General features: G+C 44.7%; 1 protein-coding gene across 7 annotated transcripts in view; it reads right to left on the bottom strand.

Moving 5' to 3' along the window:
- RGS6 (regulator of G protein signaling 6) overlaps positions 1–20,347 on the bottom strand; it is a 595,863-nt gene that overhangs the window by 86,142 nt on the left and 489,374 nt on the right. For all 7 annotated transcript variants that reach the window (XM_070469576.1, XM_070469574.1, XM_070469577.1 and 4 more), the window contains exons 4-7: positions 15,330–15,380; positions 11,552–11,658; positions 10,205–10,256; positions 1,055–1,119 (exon numbers count right to left, since the gene is read on the bottom strand). In XM_070469576.1, coding sequence (XP_070325677.1) covers positions 1,055–1,119; positions 10,205–10,256; positions 11,552–11,658; positions 15,330–15,380 — 275 coding nt within the window. The remainder of the gene's footprint in view (positions 1–1,054; positions 1,120–10,204; positions 10,257–11,551; positions 11,659–15,329; positions 15,381–20,347) is intronic.

Genomic DNA, 20,347 nt, shown 5'->3' with positions numbered 1-20,347 from the left:
CTAAAAAATGATCATATAGTGAATTTGTTTTTCTTCTTTTGGTGTATAGTAATTTAAATTTTAACACATGTATATGCTTGGGTAACCACCACCACAATCAGGATACAGAATGGTTCCATCACCGCCCCCCACCCCCCAAACTCCCTCATGCCATCTCTTTATAGCTGCATCCTGGCAGCCACTGATCTGTTTTCCCTCATGACAGCTTTTTCACATAAATTGAATCTCACAGTTTGCAATCTTTTGAGACTGACTTCTTTCACTCAACATAATGTCTTTGATACTCATCCAAGTGGTTGGATTAATAATTCATTCCTTTTCACGGCACAGTAGTATTCTGTTCCAAGATTGCAGAGTAGTTTATTTAACCACTCATCTGTTAAAGTGCATTTGGGTTGTTTTCAACTTTGACTTATCACACATAAAGCCACTACAGACATTAGTGTACGGGTTTTTGTGTGGCTATAAGTTTTTATTTCTCTGGGAGTATGTATGTAGTTATGTTAAAGTGGGATTACTTGGTTGTATATGGTACGTGTGCGTTGAACTTGAGGAGAAACTGCCAAACCATTTTCCAGACTGGCCATACCCTTTTGCATTCCCACCAGCAATATAGGAGAATTCCAGTTGCTTACCACATCCTTACCAGCACCTGAACTATAAGTACTTTTAATTTTAGCCATTCTAATGTGTAGCGGCATCTCGTCATGGATTTAGTATGTACTTCTCTAATGGCTGTTGAACATCTTTCCATGTGCTTCTTTGTCATACTTAAGTCCTCTTTGGTGAAGTGTCTGTTCTAGTCCTTTGCCAATTTTTAAGCTGAGTTGTTTTTTTTTTTTCATTGCTGAGATTTGAGAGTCCTTTATATAAAGATATGATTATATTGTGATGGTAAGAAGAGCTGAGAACAAAAAAAGGGAAATAGAAGAGAATTCCTTTCCACTGTCTGAAGGAGTGGGGGGAGGAAATAGGGGAAAATGCAAGCTGAGTCAGAGCTGCAGGTAGTTTATACTCTCCTCCTACACTGTACCTGGAAAATAATCATACTTACTGCTTCATAATCTGCCAGTTCCAGCCTTGCTTTATTCTGCATTGTCCTCTTACAGAGGTAGATGGCTGAAGGAAGAGAAATTACAACACATGTAAGACTAGCAGTATGGTGGAATCATAATCCACCCACTCATTTGTTCATTCACTCATCCAGCCAGTCAGCCAGCCAGCCCTCACTATATGCCCAGCATTGTGCAGTGAAGAATATGTTTTTCTGTGGATGCCATGCCATTGGACCTCTAGGAATCTTTCTATAGGTTGGGATCGGATGAGGACTCCCATCATCCAATCCTGACAACCTCCCTTTATCCTCCTCACTGCTTCATCCCAAACATCCTCCATCAGTGCGACCTTTCGTTAATATGACCATGTTACCTTCCTGCCTAAATTTCCTGCACTGACACCTTAGAGACCTCAGAAGAAAGGTCAGGCTTCTAAAGGCAGCATGTTTGTTTCTTCAAGGTCTAGTTTCTGCTTGTCTTGTCAACCTCTTCCCTCCCTCATTCAGGCATGTTGCTGTTGTTGCTCAGTCATGTCTGACTCTTCGCAACTCCATGGACTGCAGCACACGGGGCTTCCCTGTCCTTCACCATCTCCTGGAGTTTGCTCAAACTCACGTGTATTGCGTCAGTGATGTCATCCAACCATCTCATCCTCTGTTGCCCTCTTCTCCTCCTGCACTCAGTCTTGCCCAGCATCAGGGTTGTTTCCAACGAGTTGGCTCTTTGCATTAGGTGACTAAAGTATTAGCACTTCAGCTGCAGCATCAGTCCTTCCAATGGATATTCAGGCATGTGAGGCTACCAAACCCTTTTGGTTCCACTTCTCTGTGTATGTGTCCACTGCCTGGAGGCCTCTTCCTCTTCCGTCTTATTTCCCTCCATCTGGAAACCATCTACCAATCTTTGAAGACCCAGCTTGGTGTTCCCGATAGCATCTATCCATCCTCAACCACTGGACCTAATTCAACTTTGCAGTACTTGTGAGTTTACCAGCTGTCCCTGTTCCAGGCTGAAGGCTCTTCTAGGGCAGAGGCTGTGTCCTACTCAGCATGAACCCCTGCACCGAGCTCCGGGGCCTGCCAGGTCGAGTGAGTGGACAGTAGAAAGGGAGGACAATTTAGGTGTCTCTTCCCAAGCTCAGGAAGGGCTACTGGCCTACAATTGTCAGGATATTTTTCCTCCAACATGGCCTTCATCACTTCCTCTCCTGCCTCTGCTTCTTCAGTATCTCCTTCCCTCTCCAGTGCCAAGTAGAATGACCCAGGGGAGACAATAGACAAAAGGTATGAATGAGTAATAGGATGACTAGGAGGGAAGGTCAGAGAGGACCAGGACCGATCTGCTGTTTGACAACCTGATTATACCAGGAACACTAGTCAACTCCTTGCTGGGTTAACTAACCTCACGTGGTCTGAAAATTTTCCTGATGCAGACTACCATATGCTGGAGCCTTCTGACAGCACTCTCCTCTTTATGCCCACATTTCTCACATTATTTGAGTTTTCGAGTGAGAGTCAGTTGTGTTTGTCCTTGAATCTTATGTTAGGCATACCAGTTATTTTAATTACATACATTCACTAAATATTACATGCACTGATGAAATTAATGTGAAAAGAGAGAGCACAGTTGTTTCTATGAAGACCTAGTTGAATGGTTTAGGGCAACTTGATAAAGGACAGTCAGCTAAGACAATTGCTGATAAATTTGGTATGAATGAAAGAACTGAAAAAAAAAAACATGGAAAAAGAGTAAAAATATGAGATGGCTCAACATGCAGTTGCTTTAAAAGTACTTTTAAATTTCTTGATGCACTTTAAGGAGGTCAAAAGTAGGTGGTTTATTTCAAGTGTGGTTTATTTAAGAAAGAAACTCAAATTATGGGGACCTAAAATCTAAGAGCGAAGAGTTGACTCATTGGAAAAGACCCTGATGCTTGGAGGAATTGGGGGCAGGAGGAGAAAGGGACCACAGAGGATGAGAAGGCTGGATAGCATCACCGACTTGATGGGCATGAGTTTGAGTAAACTCTGGGAGTTTGTGATGGACAGGGAGGCCTGGCGTGCTGCAATTCATGGGGTTGCAAAGAGTCAGACATGACTGAGTGATTGAACTGAACTGAACTGAACTGAAAATCCAAGAGAGAGTTGGACTGTGAAAAAAGCTGAGTGCCGAAGAACTGATGTTTTTGAACTGTGGTGTTGGAGAAGACTCTTGAGAGTCCCTTGGACTGCAAGGAGATCCAACTAGCTCATCCTAAAGGAGATCAGTCCTGGGTGTTCATTGGAAGAACTGATGCTGAAGCTGAAACTCCAGTACTTTGGCCACCTCATGGGAAGAGTTGACTCATTGGAAAAGACCTTGATACTGGGAGGGATTGGGGGCAGGAGGAGAAGGGGACAACAGAGGATGAGATGGCTGGATGGTATCACCATGACTCGATGGACATGAGTTTGAGTAAACTCTGGGAGTTAGTGATGGACAGGGAGGCCTGGCATGCTGCGATTCATGGGGTCACAAACAGTCAGACACGACTGAGTGACTGAACTGAACTGAACTGAACTGAAAATCAAAGAGAATCTTTGATTCTACCTCAAAAGGCTCTTGAATGAATACTCCTTGGTCTAGTCTCCATTCATTTGAAGTGGTTAAGGTATGCATGTATCACTTTTTCATGATTCTCTCCTTACCAACTTTTCCAGTGAAACAAACAGCTACAGCTCTGCACTGTGTCAGATAGGGGGTGTCTGCTCTGTTACAAGGTACCTCCTTTGGTCTCCTGGGTCACCAGTTAGGCAGCCTATAGAATTGGAGGCAACTTGTAGCAGGAAACCTGGCACGTCACCTGACCCTGGTCTCAGTGACCCTTAAGCAGTATAGCTACTCGAGCTACTTTGAATTCACTGCCTTGGACGGTGTTGTTTTTTAAGTTTATTTTTGTCTGCGTTGGGTCTTCGTTGCAGTGCATGGGCTTTCTCTGGCTGAGGTGAGTGGGGGCTACTCCCTGGCTGTAGTGTGTGGGCCTCTCACTGCAGTAGCTTCTCTTGTTGCGGAGCACGGGCTCCACAGCATGTGGACTCAGTAATTGTGGCACACGGGCTGTGGTGCCCCAAGGCATGTGGGATCTTCCCAGACCAGGGATCAAACCTGTGTCCCCTGTATTGGCAGGCAGATTCTTATCCATTGTACCACCAGAGACGTCCCTCACAGTATTTCGTATTGGTCAAATTAGAAACTCTGGAAGATCTAACCCAGATTTGGTCTCTATTTAAGCAGGATCATCCCAAGATATTTCCAGCCCATCTGGGTCAAAATGGATCAGCTAAGTTGAGAAGTAAAGTACCATGCGCAGAAGGCAAAGGTACCTCTCCTGATGACCATGGGTTATATGGTGGCATGCTGGGGGACCCCTTCCCGTTCAGCTAATGTCACACACTGGGCAGCCTGTCCACCACCACAGGGCAGGCAGCAAGTAGTAGTTGAGGGGACATCCCCTGGGGCTTGTGTGTACTTCCCCAGTGTCTCAGCAGTGTTCCTTCTGACACCTAACCCATCAAGTGACCACTGGCAACAACAGCCAAGTCCTCTAACAGGGCATTCTGGGACTTGCTTTAAGCTCAGATGCTGGCTTTTTTTATGGATATGTAATTTCTCATTGGAAAAATACTTATTTTTTTTTCCCCATCATGCCAGTATCTCACTTGGATACCCACTGCCATCTCAAGCTCACCAACATCCCATCAGGACAAAAACAGAATGCAATAAAAAAAATTTTAAGTCAATAGATTCACATACTATATGTGCAATTAAACATTTTAAAAACATTGACCCTATCATATTTCAATGTCCTTAAAAATTGACTCCCCTTCCAAATTTTCTGTCTCTACTCAGTTCAGTTCAGTCACTCAGTCGTGTCTGACTCTTTGCAACCCCATGGACTGCAGCACACCAGGCTTCCCTGTCCATCACCAACTCCTGGAGCTTGCTCAAACTCACGTCCATCGAGTCCATGATGCCATCCAACCATCTCATTCTCTGTCATCCCCTTCTCCTTCCACCTTCAATCTTTCCCAGCATCAGGGTCTTTCCCAATGAGTCAGTTTTTTGCATCAAGTGGCAAGACTAGTGGAGTTTCAGCTTCAGCATCAGTCCTGCCAACAAATAATTCAGGACTGATTTCCTTTAGGATTGACTGGTTTGATCTCCTTGCAGTCACAGGGACTCTCAAGAGTCTTTTCCAACACCACAGTTCAAAAGCATCAATTCTTTAGCGCTCAGTTTCTTTCTAGCTTTGACTAGACAGACCTTTGTTAGCAAAGCAATGTCTCTGCTTTTTAATATGCTGTCTAGTCTCTCTACTAGTGACATCATAATATACCTCAATCTCCTAAACTAGGGTACATACAAATCACTTATTTCTCTATTTTCCCCAGACCTTCTAATTACTTTTTAGAACAATGGAATTTTAGCATTGGAAGTAACCTTGGCAATCATTAAGTACAGACCCCTCACTAATAGATGGAAAAATAAAGGCTCAGAGAGCTGAAGTGCTTTACTCATGGACTAGTTAGTGGTAGAGGTGGAATTAGAATTGAGGTCTAGTTTTCCACTATGACATTTACTATTCTATGTACTCATTCACTGACTCATTCATTCTCCCATTTAAAAATCTGAGTGCCTCAATGTATATATGTGGAATCTAGAAAATTGGTATGGATGAACCTATTTTCAGGGTGGGTAAAGAGACACAAATGTATAGAATGGGCAAGAGGAAAAATAAGGAGGACAGGGAGGATGGGATAAATTGAGAGAATAGCACTGACATGTATACACTACCATATGTAAAAGTGATAGCTGCTGGGAAGCTGCTATATAGCACAGGGAGCTTAACCTGGTGCTCTGTGATGACCTAGAGGGGCAGGATGGTGGTGAGGTGGGAGGGAGGCCCAGGAGGGAACGGATGCATGGGATACACATAGCTGATTCACTTCACTGTACAGCAGAAACTAACACAATATCGTAAAGCAATTATACTCCAATTAAAATAAATTTGAGTGCCTCTTCTCTGGGAGCTCAGACAGTAAAGAACCCGCCTGCAATGCAGGAAACACAGGTTTGATCCCTGGGTTGGAAAGATCCCCTGGAGAAGGAAATGGCAACCCACTCCAGTATTCTTGCCTGGAGAAGTCCATGGACCGAGCTTGGCAGGCTACAGTCCATAGGGTCACAAAGAGTCCACCACGACTGAGCAACTAACACTTTCACTTATGTGCCAAGCAGTATTTCAGTCCTAGGGATATCACCACAGTAGCAGCTACCACCTATATGGAGCTTGTTGAATGTCAGGTGGTGGTCTAGGGACTTTTCAAATATCCACTTACTTAATCCTCATAATAACCTATGAGGTGAGTTCTGTTATTAGCCTCCTTTCATAGATGAGGGAATTTTTTCAGATTATTCCCCATTTTTGGAGACCCACAGTGGTTCTGGGAAGCTGCTGAACCTATTCTAAATGTGTCTTTTCAACTACGAGGACCTTTTCATAAACTTGTCCATCCCAAATTATTCCACCTTTGTAATCGTGCTTCAGCAACACAAAATCTTTGAGTAGTTGGATCAAATTCCTCAGCATCCTCTTCTTGCCCCCATCATGGTCTCTCTCTCAGCCTGGGATGCTTGGAGGGCAAGCCTGTCACTCACTCAAATCTGTGACAGAGCAATTGATACGGAGTACATGTGGAAAGAAGGGAAGTTTCTGGTTCTTCATCAATCCAAGCCACATTCTTAGCTCCAGTGGCACAAACTTTCTGGCAAGAGGGCTACTACAGAGCAAATAAGATCAAACATCATCCTGGGAGTACTAATACCAACCCCACTATGGTTTGTATTGACTCCTTACTATGTGCCATACACCAAAACTTGCACACATTTCTAATTAACAAAACAATTTAATCCTAACCAACAACACGAGAAGTACCATTACTATTCTGCTTTTAAAATGAGATTTCAGAAGCACAGAGAGGTTAAGTAAATTGCCAAGATCACACAGCTAGTGGAGCCAGTCGACAATGGGCCCTTTGTGCTGACTTCTCTGTCGGTAAATACTGATTTTCTGATTAACCAGGAAAAGGCAATGAGTATTTTGTATCCTGAACTTTAACTACTCCATTTGATTTCCCAAAATGGAGGTACAGGAATTCAAAATAATTTTGCTTTAGTGAGAGCCTGATATAAATTGTTATATTTATCCCTGTTGTTACTGCACAGCTAAAATTACAAAAATCTGTAGAGAAAGGGAAATGGTTCCCTGCTGTATGTAGGGTAAGACGGCTGATGGTTACGGGTTTATATTCAGGCAAATATTTGAATTTTACTTGGGCCCAGGTTTTCTGGTCCCACCATCCTCCCAACCTTCTCCATTGCCTGGAAAAATATTGGTTTTCACATTCACAAGGGTACACGGCTGCTGCGTGGAACTGAGCTACAATCATTCAAATTCCGAGTTGGGCTTTTGTGAGCAGTATTTCAGCCCCAGCAGCACTTATTTTATGAGCAGCCAAATGCTGCTCCCGTTTCAAGCTGGAAAGCTGGCTGGACCCACTTATCACATCATTTAGGGCACAGCACAGTTCCAGCGGGGCCGGTGGTGATGCCTGCAGATAGCTGATGAGACAGTCACGGGGCCCTGCCCCCTGCATCAGGGCCACGCTCCAGACTTGGAAACAGAGCCCCTGCAGCCTTGTAGGGCAGAGGCTCGCCAGGATTCTATCCGCAGGACTATTTCCAGTTGCTGGTCTCCTCTCCCTCAGAAGTGTGATCCAGAGCATGGAGCTTATCACAGGGTCCCAGGACAGGCTCCCTGGAGTGCCACCCAGCTGCAGCTGGCTCTACCTTCCCATGAAAACCACCCTGCAAAGAATCCATGAAGAAGTTACAGGTCTCATTGTGGGCCCCGGTCCCAGGGAGAGCAGCTGTGGGCTGCCCCCGCAGCTGAGTCAGTGATGATGGTGCTGCGTGGAGGGGCAGACCATGAAAGGAGCATCTGCGTTCAAATTCTGCTGCGTCTACTGAGCGTCTGTTAAACACCTTTGATAAAGAACCAGTTGTTGTTGTTCAGCCGCTCAGCTGTGTTCAACTCTTTGCAACCCAATGGACTGCAGCACGCCAGGCTTCCCTATCCTTCCCTATCTCTTGGAGTTTGCTCAGACTCATGCCATTGAGTTGATGATGTCATCCAACCACCTCATCCTCTGTCACCCCCTTCTCCTCTTGCCATCAACCTTTCACAGGGTCTTTTCCAATGAGTCCGCTCTTCACATCAGGGGGGAAAGTATTGGGGCTTCAGCTTTAGCATCAGTTCTTCCTAATTAACATTCAGGGTTGATTTCCTTCAAGATTGACTGCTTTGATCTCTTTGCAGTCCAAGGGACTCTCCAGAGTCTTCTCCAGCACCTCAATTTGAAAGCATCATTTCTTCGGTGCTCAGCCTTCTTTATGGTCCAACTCTCACATCCATACATGACTACTGGAAAAACCATAGCTTTGACTAGACAGACCTTTGTCAGCAAAGTGATGTCTCTGCTTTTTAATACACTGTATAGGTTTGTCATCGCTTTCCTTCCAAGGAGCAAGCACCTTCTAATTTCGTGGCTGCAGTCACCATCTGCAGCAATTTTGGAGCCCAAGAAAATAAAGTCTGTCACTGTTTCCATTGTTTCCCCATCTATTTGCCAGGAGGTGATGGGACCGAATACCATAATCTTCTTTCTGTGAATGTTGAGTTTTAAGCCAGCTTTTTCACTTTCCTTTTTCACACTCATCAAGAGGCTCTTTAGTTTCTCTTAGCTTTCTGCCATTAGGGTGGTGTCATCTGCATATCTGAGGTTATTAATATTTTTCCCAGCAATCTTGATTCCAGCTTGTGCTTCATCCAGCCTGGCATTTCTCATGGTGGTGGTTTAGTCACTAAGTCATGTCCAACTTTTGTGACCCCATGGACTGTATGTAACCCACTAGGATCCTCTGTCCATGGGATTTTCCAGGCAAGAATACTGGAGTGGGTTACCATTCCCTTCTCCAGGGGATCTTCCTGACCCAGGGATTGAACCCAGGTCTCTGGCACTGAAGGCAGTTTCTTTACCGACTGAGCTACCAGGGAAGCCCTGTACTCTGCATTAAATAAGAAGGGTGACAATGCACAGCTTTGATATACTCCTTCCCCAATTTTGAACCAGTCTGTTGTTTCATGTCTGGTTCTAACTGTTGCTTCTTGACTTGCATACAAGTTTCTCAGGAGACAGGTAAGGTGGTTCAGTATTCCCATCTCTTGAATAATTTTCCACAGTTTGTTGTGATCCACACAGTCAAAGAACCAGAACCATCAGCAAATATTTACTGAGTGCCCACTATGGCTTAGGCACGCACTATGCACTGGATAATAAAAGTGAATGAGGTGGACCAGCCCTGACCTCATGGAGCTAACAATTGACTGGGCATCCAATCAGAGTACAGTGTGTTAGATGTGAGGAAGTAGGCGCTCTGGGCCTCAGCTGTATCTGAAGTACAGGGATAATAAAACTTTAGAAGACTGACACATAGATACATTAACCAGTCTTCATGGAGAATACAGGGCAAGAATCTAATAAATCCCTGCTTGGACAGAGGTAATTTCCTGCTTGCCCGGTGCCCAGCTTCACCCACTCTTTGTTTTCTTAGGTAGGGTAACTTTTGTATACCCCTCCATGGCCTGTACTCTTCCCCTCTACCTTCTACCATCAAAAACACCAATGAATTATTAAAAAGTCTTAACAAGTCTGTGAGAAAGGAAATGGCCAGGGGGATGTGCCCCCTTGATCCAGCTCTGCCTGAAACCCCGTCCCAGGTCAAAGGTCACTGGCCCAGTTCTCCATGGCCCCACAGAACGAGCACATTGGCCAGATCTGGTGAAACTTCTTCCCCTCCCACATCGCCTTCCAATGGCTGCATCTTTCAGTGGGCCCTGCCTTTTCTCAGCGTGTGGAACAGCACCTATCAACAATAGAGAAAGTGCCAACCAGGGCAAAGCCCCTCCTCCCCATGCACCACAGTCACCCACACAGAAACGATTGTCTTCTGCATTCCCGCTAAGTGTGGGCCAGGGCTTCAGGGCTCACCATAGTCCGTGTTTTCAGGTTCCCAGCAATTTGAAGGCCAGAAGTATGGGGCCTGCAAAAGAGCACAGGCGTCAGGGCTGAGGATGCCAGCTCGTGCCCTCCCCTGCCGGGGGCCCATGGGCAGCCCTCTTCTGACCCGGGGAGGATCCCTCTCTGACAGGCTCTGCCTCCACGTCCTTTGTGTTGACACTGCACCCTGACTCGTTCCTGTTCTTAGCAAAGCAATCAACTTTTTAATCTGGGTGTTGAGAAATAAAATCTCAGGCCAGCCAAATAAATGCAAAAATGAGAAACTTCATTTACAGGGCAAAAACTTCATATCCTGAAACGATAGAAGTCTAATGCAGGAGTCAGACAAGTACCGTTTACTGGGGCACAAGCTCCAAGTTCCTTTATCGCTTTGCTATGGACTGAATGGTGCCCTCTTGAATTTCTATGATGAAGCCCTAACCTACCCGCTCCCCACCCCAGTGTGACTGTAGGTGGAGTAAGGAAGTGATTAAGGTTAAATGAGATCACATGGGTGGGGCCCTAATCACACAGGATTAGTGTCCCTACAAGAGGAAACACCAGAGAGCTAAAAACCTCTGTCACTATGAACCTCTCTCTCTCTCTCTCTCTACCACTTTAGGACACAGTGAGAACTGACCATCTGAAAGTCAGGATGAAGGCTTGTCTCACAAACTGAACCCCACTTGAGACTTAATCTTAGACTTCCAGCCTCAAGAGCGATGAGAAATACATTTCTGCTGTTTAAGCCACCCTCTCTGTGGTATTGATATTTTCTTATGGCAGCTGAGCAAACTCAGACATTCTTTGACCCTGTCTGAAGAACTCCGTTCCCAAGCCTTTTGGTTTAGACCTTGACACAACCCCTTATCCTCTGCTCAAATTCACTGTAGGACAGGATCTGAGAAAAGGAGAGGAAAATGTTTGGGAAGTGTTACTAGGTAGTGAGTAGAAATTTCACACCAAGAAGGTAACATGATATAGCAGAAGGATTATCTGGCTGATCTAGGTTCCAATCAAGGCTGTCCCCTGGATTGACTAAATGTCCCATTAATTCTCCAGGTACCTCAGTTTTTGCAACTGTAAAATGGGTGATATTTACCCCCACAAAGTTTGTTCTTCAGAATAAATGAGATATGTGTAAAGCAACTAATGAATGCTAAGTTCTCCATGAGGGTGTTTTACTATTATGTGGGTGGGGCAAAAAATAGCACAGACAAGTTTGTTTTCCCAGAGCTGGTGGGAGGTAAGAGTGGCTTCCTTAAATACCATCAGTTTTTTAGGTAGTTCTAATCTGAGGTCAGATGACGAGAAGAAAAGGAGAGGCTGCAGGCCTACCTGGAAACGATAAAAGGTGCCATCATCCTTCATGGTAAGAACATGGTCCGAGATGGGGAAGACGTAGCCCTGGGCAGCTATAAGGCTTCCCAAGTGTATTGCTTCAACTGTAGGGACAGGGCAGAAGAAAGAGAAGTTATTGCAAAACTGTCAGAATGCAGGGCTACTTAGATGAAGTGTAAGTGGTATGGCGTAAGGGGGAGCAGAAAGGCAACTGGAAGTCAACTGTCATCACCCCCAGATCACAGCATGATTGGTTGATAATTTCTGAAATGACTGCACTGGGCTGGGTGGAGATATCAATGGTTGGGAAGGTCACACGTGTCTGAGATGCCTCTAGATCCCAGGTCTGAGCGTCTTATATTGTTTAATCCCCCAAGACTTCCAGAAAAAAGCCTATGTTCCAGTTAGGATCATAGGCTCTGGCGTGGAAGTCTGTAAATAAGTGAGATGCTTCAGGTAAAGTGCTTAGCAATGTCTGGTTCATGGTAAGTGCTCAGTAAGTGCTGGCAACCCTGATTCATATTTTCAGTTTCATTTTATTTTTTAAATAATAACCAGCAATGAGTATGCAGCCCACAGAGTCTTCAGACTCACGTTGCATTTCCTGACATGAGAATCCCACCAGCAATGAGGAGGGTATTACTATTCTCTTATGGATAAAGAGGAATTAGAGGAAGAGAAGGCAGCACATTGGGCAGTAGCATAGGGAGGCCAACCTAATACAAACATTGATGTTTTTGCCACAACTTGTTGTTTTGTTGCTTTAGCACCAACCATAAGTAGATGCACATAAATAGTTAAGAATTTATATTTACTCTGAGCAGAGCTAAGAAAAAAGAAATTTAGATGGTTCTATCAGACATGATGTGTGCATGCTAAGTCGCTTCAGGCATGTCCAACTCTTTGCTACCCTATGGACTGTAGCCTGTCAGGCTCCTCTGTCCATGGGATTCTCCAGGCAAGAATACTGGAGTGGGTTGCCATGCCCTCCTCCAGGGGATCTTCCCAACCCAGGGATTGAACCCACATCTCTTATGTCTTCTGCATTGGCAGGTGGGTTCTTAACGACTAGCACCACCTGGGAAGCCCACATGACAATCTTTCACAAGTATAAAAGTATTCTTACCAATAAAAATTAATTTTTGGCTGTAGAAATTATTGACATACTCAGGGAGTTTCTAGGAGTTATTAATTTCATAAGTCCTGAAGGTGACTTGTATTGGCTTTATTTGCAAACTTTTGGGGAGTTTTAGCAACTAATTAAACCTCTTCACTGTGGTTCAGGCAATGTAATTTTAAGAGCTGGCTCTAGGAGGCTGTTCAGTGACATTGCTACAACTTTCAAGAGGTTGTATATGATCCAGTCATTTTGCATATTGAGAATCTGCTATTCTTCTTTGGAAGGAGTGTATACACTTGTCACTGGTAGAACTGGAATGAATGGAATTGTATTTTACTAGCTTAGTGATGGCCAGTTTGGCTCTGAAATCTATATGCTTCAAGAACCGTGAGTCCAGCACAAAAGGGAAATTTCATCACCTGCTCTTTCTTCAGAGAAGGAAGAACAAAACCCAGTAAGAAGGGGACTTTCATGTCACCAATCTGGAGCTAGAAGTCTCACTTCATTCTTCAAAAGGCTTGTGCTTAGAGATGCTGCAGAGGGGAAGGAAGAAGGGAAGGAGGGTGGACTTTGGCTACTTGATTTCCCAGGGTCTTAGCTGGCCTCGTTTCTGCTGGTGAATTGTCCTTAACTCCTGCTCAACTACTTCTCAGAAGTCCAGATGGGTTCCAGACCTTGATGTCCTCCAAGGGCATCAAAGTATAATAGACCATGAGAGATAAGACCCGTATCATTCAGGACCTTTCACAGAAGCTTCACATATCAGGGTCAGAGGATTCCTGCAGCGTATTCTACCACTAATTGGTTCAAGGCTCTCAGAATATACTATTGCTGCTGCTACTACCACCACTGAAGATAATGATAAAGCACCTGTCAGGAATATGATGATTATTCCAGAAGGGCAAAGACAATAGTACTCTTGAAAGAGAAAAAAACCCACCATAAAGAAGGGTGACTCTACATCACTTAACTAAACTTGTAGAGACTTACGCAGTCCAGTTTTCAGAAGCAGATAATCAGAAGTCCGGGCTGCATAAGGCAAACACTTAGGGTAGTCAATATGGGTTTTTCCCTTAAAAGGATTAGCATTTATAGTTTTCTCCTGTGGTTTAAGAACTTGACTGGAATTAAGAATTTCCATTCGACATGACAGCGGTCACTAGTCATGATGGAGACAAAGGCCAGTGTCACTTCTGTTCATGACCTACATTTCTGGCACTCAGATTTCTGGTAACTATGTTTAATTGAATTCTATGTAAATTATAAATTGGGCTTCTCTGGTGCCTCAAATGGTAAAGAATCTGCCTGCAATGCAGGAGACCTGGGTTTGATCCTTGGGTCAGGAAGATCCCCTAGAGAAGGGAATGGCAACCCACTCCAGGATTAATGCCTGGAGAATTCCATGGACAGAGGAGCCTGACGGGCTACAGTCCATGGGGTCGCAAAGAGTTGGACACAACTGAGTGACTAACACTTCTACTTCCATAGTCAATGGTCTATTAAGGGCTTCCCTTGTGGCTCACTGGCAAAGAGTCTGCCTGTCATTGCAGGACATGAGTTTGACTCTTGGCCCAGGAAGATCCTGTGTGACAAGCAGCAACTAAGCCTATAAGCCACAACTATGGAGCCTGTGCTCTAGAGCCTGGGAGCTGCAACAAGAGAAGCTACCACGGTGAGAAACCTGCACAGCACACCTAGAGAAAAAAAGCCCTCTTAGCAACAAAGACCGAGCACAGCTCTCCACCGCCCGAAAACTAACTAAATAAAAATTACTAAAAAATAGTCTATTAATATTAAGAGCACCAGATTAAAATACAGAAATGCTTGAGCTGTCATAGTGACCCCAGCAAGGAATCACAGCTGAAGGTCAGAATGGGCACTTGAAAAAAAATCTTTAAAAAGCAGAGCAATTGAAGGCCATTTAATTTGAGGCAAATAGATCTAATCCCCAAGAACATCAGAATACATTACTGGATGTTTGTAAATATGACTTTCAGGCATCAAGAATACTTAGTTAAGATGGGGAGTGTATAATAACTTCAGAAAAGTTTACTTACCTAGAATTTTTATTTTTTTCCTGGAACCCCCCCACCACCTCCATTTTCTAATTATGCTATAAAAATAAATTTTATTGCTTATTTGCTGGTGGGAGCACAGTTCTGAAAACTGCTTTATTGGCCAGGGTTTGCTGTTGTTTTTCTGGTGAGGTTTTCCTAATTGCATTGCACAATTAAAGTTGAAAAAAATCACTCCACTTCTTGCAGAAGCAGAGAACAGAAGGAGTCTTAGCAAATAATTAAACCTCTTAATTGTGGATCAGGCAATCTAATTTTAAGAGCTGGCTATAGAAGGCTGTTCTGTGACAGTGCTACAACTTATCTTTAATTGCTGTGGCTAACCAGAGTCCATGTTATTGTACCGGGCTCTTTGGCATTCTAAATGGTTGCTCATTTCCTCCAAGGGTAATTTAAATTTAAAGACAGAAACTCAGTGGAGGAAATAAATTAATTTTGTTTGTAAAGGGAGTGATTCCACATCTTGGAATTCACTTGTATAAGCCCAGTTCTCAGGAGGGTAGGAGAAACTGGTTTGGAACTTGGGTATGGCTTGTTCACTAATATCATGCGGGTCAAGTCAGGGCTGAGGGTCAAGTACCTGGGTCCTCGATGGAAAGGTTCTTCATAAGCCACTGTACAATGTCCGTACCTGTAACAGTAAAACAATTTCAATTGAAGACCTCATGGATGTTTAGCTCTGTGCCAGAAGAAACATGGTTACCCGAAAGATTCCTAGGTCCAATTAGCACACACCTGGAGAGCTACGTAATATTGATACTTTTCCATCCTAGCCAACTCTTTCCATCCATTAGTATGCTTCCACAGTCACAATCTCGTTCTTTTCCTCAAAAAATCCATGTCTGATGACTCAGGATGATCTTGTGTCCACATTTCTAGGGAGCTTTGGGAGGGGACTACCTGGGAATACATATTTTGATGACAGACTAGAAGACGTTTTATCACTCCTGGTCCCCAGAACATTTCCTGAGGGAGGAGACTTCTTTTAGCTCCTTATCCCCAACTGACAAGGCTTGCCCAACACAGATGACCACACAGATTCCTGAAAAAAATAAACCTCTACTTTTTTCTGGCCTGGGCTTATCCTGAATGAATAAGCCCCTGTGTCTGTGGGAGAAACTTCTATGTATTCATCCAAACCTCTGTCCTCCATCCCCTGGGCAATAACTAGATTACACTTCCAGACCTTCCTGCAGTTGGGTGTGGATTGAGTTCTGACAAGAGAATGTGGGTGGAAATGCCGTATGCCATTTCTAGACTCGGACCATAAAAACTCCTGCCTGTCCCTCCACATCCCACACCCTTTCATCCCCATCTGCTGGATGAAGGGAGAGAGGGCAGAGTCACAATGTGGAAGGAGCCTGGGATCAGGAACAGACATGAAGATTGATGCCCATCTGGGGCTCTGACTTGATTGAAAAATAAACTTGTGATATTGAATCCCAGGCATTTGAGGGTTATCTATTTTAGTATTTAGTATTACCTTAACTAATGTAAATCTTAAGAATCAGAAGAGACTTTTAAAACTTATCTACTCCAACCCTAGCCAAGCATCATCCACAATATCCTGGATAAGAGGTGTTCTAATTTCCATTAAAACAAACAAACAAACAAACAAACAAAATAAACCCGAGTGCCTGGAAACTCACAAATTCCTTCCTGGCAAGCCTGTCTCAGTTAAATCATCTTCAATTTCTCTGAACTGAAATTGGCCGTTCTCTGAATTCCTGTCTTTGGTCTTAGTTTTGCCCTCTGATGATAGAGAGAACTCAGACCTCTCACTCTGTGAGACAGTCCTTCAATTATATGGACAGTACACTCAGTGTATTAGCAATGCTATCCTAGAGTTTCCCCTGCTCTAGGTGAAACATGCCTAGATTCCTCAGCTGTTTCTTCTCATGATACGATCTGGGGTTTCTCACCATTGTGGTCACAATTCTCTGAATATATTTGCTTTTGTTTGTCTCCCCTTAAATGTGGCACCTAGGACCAGTGTTCTCAAGCAAGCGCAATTCATGTGGTGAAAGTGAAAGTGCAGTCGCTCAGTCATGTCCTACTCTTTGTGACCCCGTGGATGGTAGTCCACCAGGCTCCTCTGTCCATGGAATTCTCCAGGCAAGAATACTGGGGTGGGTTGCCATTTCCTTCTCCAGGGAATTTTCCCAACCCTGGTGGATCAAACCTGGGTCTCCCACATTGCAGGCAGATTCTTAACCTTCTGAGACACAAGGGAAGCCCTCATGTGGGGGTAGAGGAGTCCAATTTTCCGGGAGGTTCTGAACTTTTGGACAATCTACCATTGTTATTCCCATATCTCACTTTAAACCAGTGCAGATCTTCAAAGGTCTGTACATTATTACCTCAGGATGGAGTGTTAGATGGAAAACAGTCTGAGAGGGGCAGTGTTTCCAGAGACCTGAGTCTTGTCATGGGTCTGAGTTGTGCGGTGGGGGAGAGGGCCTGCCATCAGCTCTCCTCGGATTGACTCCCAGCTGAAACACCGGAGAACCAGCAGAGGGGGTTGAACAAATAGTTCCCTTTTTCCAAAAGGAAAGTTGCTCAGAAATTTGACTGGGGGTAAGAAGCGAGATCAATACAGGCCTGAGTGCTAGACATTTTGTTGATCTCTGGAAGGAGAAGGAATCTTGCAGAGTAGACTGTCTGGTTCTTTGTATACCACCCTACCCACCCAGGATCGGCCTCCACGACACAGCACTGCAAGGCCGCCACATTTTAACATCAAAAGCAGGACTTCTAAGTGTTGCCCCACTCTTGCTCCTGGATGGCATCTATGAGCTAAACTTTGGATTGAAAACATTTCCACTCATTCATGTTCTTTGAGAGAAAGAGTGAGTATATATGTCTGTGTGTCCACTTCCTCCAAATTATACAAGTTCAACATTTGTCCTCGGAAATGAAGAACAAAGCAGAAATCAAATAAGAACTGTAATCCCAAGTTGAGGGTGGGGTGGGGGGAGACTCTAACCTGTTTTTCCCTCAAAAGAAAAAGAGTCCTTTTTTTTGTGGGTTGCCTAGAAACGGAGAGGTTTCCAGCATCAGCAACAGCTCTCCCCCGGGCGGGAGGATTATCTTTCTGCTGAGCTTGCTGAACCATTATTTATCACCTGCCAAGATTGATTACTCACCCTGGGACAATGACAGCCCTTCCTTTCCCCTGTTAATTACTGTCATCATTAATATCCATGTCACTAATTAGTATTCATTCACATTGAAACTCCTTCCTTGCTATCATATCCGCTCCCCCCACCCCCCACCCCACCCGGGCCTTCGGCACCATTGTCTGGTTTTCTGCTCCCCTTTGCCTTTCTGCACTCATGTCCGGCCTAATTGTCCACCAGGCTCCGGTTTGCATTCACAGAGCTCAAGAATCACATGTAAGCACAATTTGGGTAAAGAAAGCAAAGTCACAAAAGCCCCCGGCCTTCTCCCCTGGCACTGCAGGGACCACAGACCTGGGTTTCTTGTAGCTGGTGCAGCCACCAGGACCATCACTGTTTCATTTGGGGAGCCGGGTGGCCATCCTCAGGCCCCCTTGGGGCCGAGCTGCTGCCCCTGGCTGTCGAGGCCACCACCCTCGGTCTGCAGCAGCTCACACCCCACTGCCATCCTCAACACGCGTGGGCCCTGCTTGGTAGATCTGAGCACACACAGAGATGCCCGGGGCTGTGGACAGTCTCATTCTCATGGGCATGGGTTATTGCTTCACCAGGATAATCCAGGAAGGGCCAGCCTCAGTCTTGTGGCAGATTCAGCTTCGGGAACAAGAAAGGGAAACCTGTCATAATATTATGTCCTTTAAGATGGCTACAATTATTGCACTGTAGAATCAGGCGAAAATAGTCCAAATCATTATCAGCAGAAAGCATTTTTATTCTTTTTTCTCTTCCCTTTCTTCCTTCTTTTCCCCTTCTCCCAGTCGTTCTTCCCTTCTTATTCTAGTAAGAAATCAAAGCAGATTATTTTTCTATTCTATCCAAAATTGATGGCTGCCTTTTGTTACTACCACTGGACTCTCTTTCTTATCTTTGTCAAGCTGCAGTCTCAAGTGGAGTGGGTCTGGAGCACAGCCTCCTGCTGCCTCAGGCCCGGCACCTTTGCTACTCTCCCGGACTTCCCAAGTGGCTCACTGGTGAAGAATCCACCTGCCAATGCAGGAGATGCAGGAGACGCAGGTTCAATCCCTGGGTCACGAAGATCCCCCGGAGGAGGAAATGGCAACCCACTCCAGTATTCCTGCCTGGAATATCCCATGGGCAGAGGAGACTGGCGGGTTATAGTCCATGGGGTCGCAAAGAGTGGGACATGACTGAGCAACCAAGCATACACACGAGGAAAGGGCAGAGGAACGAAGACAGGACTTGCAAATCTGTCTACTTCCTGAGGAGTAGGGAGCAGGAGGCTTGTCATGAGCCTCTGATCAGTGGCTCCCTGGCCATCTGGCTGGGCCTGAGTCTCAGAGCAGCCTTCTGCCGACTCTAACAGGGCTGGACTAAGGGTGACCCCCTTCTCGCTGGCATTTGTTTACTTACTTACTTGGGTAGAGTGAGACTCAGTGACCTGCTCCCAAGTCATATTAAGTCTAGATCAACATAAACTGGATTTGAGTAAGCTAGTAAGACCTTCCAAGACTTTAGAGAGCTCTCTTTCTGGCATGGGGGAGACCCTTATTATAAAAGCATTCTATTCTGGGCTCAGCTTCAGGTGTTTTAAGCTCCCCGAAAGAATGAGGGATACCTGGAACTTCTTTTGAAATAAGTCAGAACCCAGGCAGATCCTACTATGATACACTTCTTTCATTTCCCCCAGAGTTTTGTATCAATCTGCACCCAAATTAGACTATGCAAACTTGACAAAAGACTGGTTCCAGTCATCTGCAAATTTCAAGTTCCCTGCAACTTGGTAACTTATATATCATGGTTCTGGTAACTGAAGCAATTAACAACGTACTCATCAGTCCCGCCCACTGGGGAAAGACACTTTCATTTGAGTAAACTATTTTTTCTGGAGCCCAACCAAGGATAAGATGGTACACCTTAGGCAGGGATATGACTCCACCCTCTGTTGGAGTTTCATGAAACTGCCAAGGTCTCAGCTGCTCCTTTGAGTGAAGAAAGGACCTCTATGCCATCTCATCATGAATGCAGGTGCCAAGTGCAGGCCAGTGTCAACCCAGAAGGATGACAATCCCCAGTGCCCACTGTGTACCAGGCCAGCACTAGACACTTAACCCTGTTGTCATATGTCATCTTTACAATATGTAAAATATAGTAACCCACATCCATTTTAAATATTAAACCCAGAGAGGCCCCAGGTCACATGCTAGTACCTAAAGCAGCCCAGTTTGGGATCCAGAGTATCTCATGTCTAATATTATTTCCACTACACTGTTCTGCCCCTCTTAGCTCTGAATAACTTGGTACACAGAACAACTGGAAAAGTTATCTTCTATACTCAACTGCCTTCCTGAAGCAGACACACTAGTTTAGTCATAATAATAATTACTGCTTTAGCTATTAAGCTAATAATTTATTGAGTAATTTCTCTATTTGAAATTTTGGAATGATTCTACTATAATAC

Source organism: Odocoileus virginianus, chromosome 6 (genome assembly GCF_023699985.2).
Source record: "Odocoileus virginianus isolate 20LAN1187 ecotype Illinois chromosome 6, Ovbor_1.2, whole genome shotgun sequence".
Lineage (NCBI taxonomy): Eukaryota > Metazoa > Chordata > Mammalia > Artiodactyla > Cervidae > Odocoileus > Odocoileus virginianus.
This window is presented reverse-complemented; position numbering and strand designations above follow the sequence as displayed.